The 5,772-nt window shown below is 29.4% G+C and overlaps 1 protein-coding gene across 1 annotated transcript; it reads right to left on the bottom strand.

Annotated features, from left to right (window-relative positions):
• Nucleotides 1-338: 338 nt before the first annotated feature.
• Nucleotides 339-5,772, bottom strand: LOC132926281 (uncharacterized). Its single transcript, XM_060990627.1, has 3 exons — nt 5,633-5,772; nt 5,288-5,400; nt 339-2,444 (listed from the first exon to the last, which is right to left on the bottom strand). Exon 3 carries the CDS (start codon nt 2,283-2,285, stop codon nt 1,521-1,523), a length of 765 nt encoding a protein of 254 aa, XP_060846610.1. The 5' UTR covers nt 2,286-2,444; nt 5,288-5,400; nt 5,633-5,772; the 3' UTR covers nt 339-1,520.

Raw genomic sequence — 5,772 nt, 5'->3', positions numbered from 1 at the left:
AAAAAGGCTAAGTATGCATGAACAAATGTTAAATAATGTTATGAAAAAAAAATATTTAAAATTTTGTATAATATAAATTTAGCATTAAACGTGCATGTGCTTAAATATATTAAAAAGTTATTGTTAAGATGCTTATTATGAACGGTAAATCATTTATTTTTAGTATTATTTTTTCAATTCACATCAAAGTGCATAATAATATAAATGTAATAGATAAGTAATTATTTTAATAAATTTACTCGCATAAATTGTACAAACATAAATAAATTATAATGTGCTTGTAATTAGAATAATGAATGTTCTAAACAAATTTTATTCAGGTTTTTAAGAAATGAAATAACACCATAATATTACTTGTATATAAGCAAAAAGATATTTAAAAAAAAAAGTACAGGTGTACATTGTATTGTTCAAATGTTGTACATATAGGCATTAGTTATATTTTATTTTAATTTTATATATTAATAGACAATAGTTATGAGATGAAAATTAAACTTGTACTGTATGTTTGATAAATATACAACACTTTATTTTTTAATTATACTTATATTTTGAACATATTTTTTGAGGTATTTTGAGCTTTTAATTTTTTTATTTTATTTAATTCAAATTTCCATGTATTACAGATTGTATTTTTTTTTCGGTACCTATCTATTTATTTGAAATAACTTAATATTTTTATAGTCAACATTTAATTTTGTACTATTGTATGGCCGAGGCGATGGTAAATTCTCTCGAATAGTCTATTTAAATACTGATTTTTATTTTATTTCGATTTCGATTGTAATAATTATAGTTTTTAGCTATAATTAGACATTTATTTACATTGTTATTTTCAATAATTTTTGTACTTTAAATTTTTTTAAATTTATATTTTCATATTATTATAAACATTAAATTATATTGATACAATTATAATATACAAATGAAGGTTTACTCGGGAGAGTTTACAATTGTCCGATGGCCAGTAGCTCGATTCACTTTTAATTCCATTAAGTTGTCTTAAATAATTGTTTCATTTTATAGATAATAATAGTTTTAATAATTTTACAGATAATAATTTAAAAGTATTTACGTGTTACAACTCCTCAAAAAATATTTTATCAAATCGATATTTAAAATTGTATATTTTTATTTGTATTGTTTCAATTTATTCAAAAATTAGGACCAAATAACTGTGGATGTTATACTCTCACAAAAATTATGAATTCAATTTTATTGGATTTATTTTTATTTTTGTTACAACATTCGAACTCTACATGCTTGTTTTTATGGTAAACCGACTATAATATCGATTATAATAGGTTAATTCTGTGTAATATAAATATTAATTTCAATCATTAGAAGATATTCATGAATTTGTTGTTTCGCCGATTATAATATGTTGATGGCCTGTGATTAGTAGGCATTCCATGATGGTATGTGTAATAATAAACATGCACACACACACTCACAAACACGCACACTAATAAACACACTAACACAAACCCAGGCCGCTCGGTTTGAAAGACCGATAAACGCTATAATAATCCATCTATGTAATCCATGGCCAAGTTCCACAGCTCGCTCGGAGTCATTTTCGGGTCGCTTACCGCCAACTGAACGTCCCGCAGGATTTTCCGAGACGTCTTACTCGTCCTGGGCATTCTAAATGTGTCGCAGACCCGTTTGCTGTTCAGGATCCTTGACCACCTGTTGTCACGCACCATGTTCGGTCCCGCTGTACTCGTGTGCATGATCACGTACAGTATTTTGGACAGCTGGACGTTTTTGATGTGCACCATCACCGTGTTCAGAGTCGCAGTACAATAGTCGATGCGCTGCAGGCCATTAATCACTCTCAGCTCTTGGGTATCGGAGTACGTGGTCGCGGTCAACGACCAGTTTTTCAGCGGGTCTTCGTCGGTCAATACAAAGTCCGGCGAGATTTGGGTGTACGCGCACTTCAAGTCCGCCAAGGCCTCCAGCAAAACTATCTTCAGCCCCTCGTGGCTGGACACCAACTTAAACTGGCCCTGATCTGTGTCGTCGACCTTCACCGTGGGAATGGCGTACAGCAGCATACTCGTGCCCACTTCGTATTTCATAAACTTGTACACTCTGAAGTTGCCGCACAACCGTTTTTTTATGGCCTTGACGAGCTCGCGGATGGTCATCTTCTCTATCTTCATATACGTTACTAACGCGGGGTCTATGTCTTTCGAGAATGTAATCATCTGATGAGTTAAGGTCCCGTTGTATTCCAGTTCGTCTTTTTCAAACACGAACGAAGCGTAAACGTTCATTTTCTAGTTTTTTTTTTTTCGTTCGTTTACTCGCACGATAATATCCACATGTAATATTATATTAATTGTGATGCAACGAAATTCCCAGGTCGTTTTGCTTGGGCTGTAATCCGGAGAGCTTCCGTATCCTGCAGTAATCCAAAACTCGATGATGCAATTCTGTATAAAAAAAAAAAATCGTAGTATCATTGCAATAAAATATAATACACGTAGAAACGTAATTATTATTGAACTTCAAAGTGACAATGATTATTTATTAGACTATTATTATAATATTTTAATAAATTACCACATCATCAACTTTAAGAACCATAAGTACAAACTTAACATTTTTATTTTACATTTAAGTAAATCAAAATTATTTCAAATTATAATCATTATTATGACTGAGTTAAGAAATATATTCTACCAAATGCATATTTTAAGAATATTTATTAGAAAATAAGTTGGTGATAATGTGAGACATGCTAAATATACCATATTATACATTATACGCGTATGGTGTATACTGTATTATATTATTATAATACATTCACTTTTAATAACCATTAAATATACTTTACGTATTATTAATTACTACAATATTTCTCTTTTTATTAATAATATACTCTATAAACTGGCATTATTATTGTTATTTGTTATGAATCATAACTTATGATTTATTTCAATCTTGTTTAAAACAATTTAATTAATTTATATAATATACTTTACAATAAATAATTTCACAATTCAGCAATACTTAACCACGGTGGCGCAATTATCGGGAGTGTTAGGTGTGCAATTCACAGGGGCCCGCGGTTTTGAGATATTATAATATTTGATTTAATATAATAAATAATTATGTCTTTACTGTTTTGAATTAAAGAATAATTAAAATTACGAATACCTAAGTGAGAAAACAATTAAGTGTATCCTAATACAGTATAGGTCCAAAATTCGGGCATAGAGTAAGAGTATACACTATAATTGAAAATTTGAAACTTATTTTATTTATTATACATAATCATGTTGGTGTGTATGTACCGTGTAGTGGGTAACTCATGATTCATGACTATATTACCTATATGACTGATGATAATAAGACAAAAAACTATTTATCTATAGAATTTTCGCACTACTATTTAATAATAATAAATTGGATAAAAAAAAAAATCATTAATGGTTTTGTTGCCGTAAAAATAAGAAGAGTTAATTTTTATGTTTGATTTTATATATAAAAAAAAATTTTCTAATTAAAATTAATTATATTAATTAATTAATACTATGACATGTGAGAAAACAATATTTTTTAAAGTTATAATACGGTATGACTGTTTTTCATTTTTATTATTAGGTAAGGGCCCCGGTCTGGACATTTTCACATAGGCCCCTTATTATCAAGTTGCGCCACTGCTTAACCAATCGACATTCGAAAATAATGTTAATAAGATTAATATCGTTATAAATAGTAATAAATACAGTCATGTACAATAATTTTAAAAACTTTTACCTGAAAAATATTGAAAAAAATAAATATCACTGTAAAACTTATATAAATATTTAACATGATATTTTTTAATTGCAAAGCCAGCAGTGTTTACATTTTGTACATCCCTAGAATACAGTTCCAGCTAGACTCTAAATCCCGGTTTATGTAATTATGTAACTTTGTTAGAAGCTAGTGATTAAGATGATAATTGTATGACATAGTCATTTTTATTTATTTAATAGATATAAGTGCTATGACTTGTATCAATCCTAATCAATGTTTACAGTAGGTACGTTATAGCTGTCAGCTTTACAATATGTTATGGGAATTATTTATTATATCTTAGCGTTTAAAATAAATTAAATTAACTGTTTTTATATGATCATTTTAGATGTTTAGTTTTTAATAAATATTATTTTATTTGCCGGTTTAATATTTATAGTTGGCAAATATAAAAGTAATAACAGGTAAAAACAATATTTAATCTATAAGTTAAGTATTCATTTTGGCGTCTGCTACATTATTGTATACGTATAATGACTGTAATTGCATAACGTGCTGCGTGGTAAATACATTTATGATTCGCACATCTGAATACAGTTGCGCTAACTAATACCTATCTATAAAAACCAGGTGCAGCCACTTAATGTTATATAGTAAAGAAAGTGAGATGCGTACCTTTACTATCCGCCTAAAACTGTAAGTACCTATTTTACGCAATTCAAGCTGTTCTTATGAGATTACGTTAAGGATACAAATATACCGTCACTATAGTATACATCTGCAAATTATTCCGAAAACACGAGAATACGATTACTAAAACCACAATAACGTTTCAAGTTATAACATTTTATATGCATATGTAAACTAAAAATAATTTATATCGAAGTGACTCTTAAACCGTGATTTATTTTGAAACAATACGAATATTCGTAATCGTAATGTATCTAACTACACGCTACACAGTTTTTACCTATGTAGAGGTACCTTAAACAGAAAATAATGAACTGTATGATTTTATTGCGTCTTTAGAGGACGACGCACACGGGTATAAACCGTGTATCGTGTATTTACTACATTATATTACTATATTTACTATATATTTTATGTACTATAGTTAGTATATTATGTATAATTGTATTCGTAATGAATGACCGAACATTTATCACAAATAGAAGAAAAATTTATCTGTGATGTGACGTTTCTATTTTATCTATTGATTAACTCAATAATTCTGTGTAAAAACCATCTTATGTTTACCGTTTAATTCTTTAAAAACGTTTACACTATCGCTGAAATAAAAATTATGCTTACATCATAGATAAACTTTACTTCTCTCGTGTTTGTGATGAACGATTATGTTAAAAATATGTACCGAACGGTTTTGGTTCGAGTGAAACATATGATACTGTATTTATAATTTCGTAATCACAAATTTATTCACGAATTTAGATCACTAAATTATATTAATGGAATATTATGTGACCACTTGTGGATTAAGTAATATTTGAATATTTATTTATATTAGACTTACCTATTGTGTCCTGTATCCGCACCCCTTTTTGGTCGGCCGTACAATAATGACGTCCTCGTATTAGTCGATCGACAACTGTTCCTTTAGTGGCGTTCCAACAAACGTAGTTGTTCCTAGCAATAAAATGAAAACAATAAATTTATGTTGTAATCAATCCAAATAACACGTTATAAAAAACCGTATAAGAATAATCAAAAACACTATCGCAAGAAGGATAGCCATCGTGAGAATATGTGTATCGTTTGTGTCGTGCAGCAAACACCCGCTGGGCGTCGCTGCCCGTCAATAGTATGATATTGCGGCGATTTCTATCGTCGAACTTTAATCCGTTCGTTTCGCTTTTACCTCGGACTCCTAGACAAACGTCTAACACGATTGTCTTCACGTCTGCGAGCTATCGGATGGTCTTGCGTGACTATGAATATCAATGCAGATATTATATTTAATAATGACGACGATTGAAAACAGCTAGCAAGGTACTTGAC

The sequence above is a fragment of the Rhopalosiphum padi genome, chromosome 3 (genome assembly GCF_020882245.1).
Source record: "Rhopalosiphum padi isolate XX-2018 chromosome 3, ASM2088224v1, whole genome shotgun sequence".
NCBI lineage: Eukaryota > Metazoa > Arthropoda > Insecta > Hemiptera > Aphididae > Rhopalosiphum > Rhopalosiphum padi.
Note: the sequence above shows the minus strand (reverse complement) of the source record. Positions and strands in the feature narration are given on the sequence as shown.

Excerpts from the sequence above, each read along its gene's own strand:
- LOC132926281 (XM_060990627.1), bottom strand. The coding sequence starts at position 2,285 with ATGAACGTTTACGCTTCGTTCGTGTTTGAAAAAGACGAACTGGAATAC.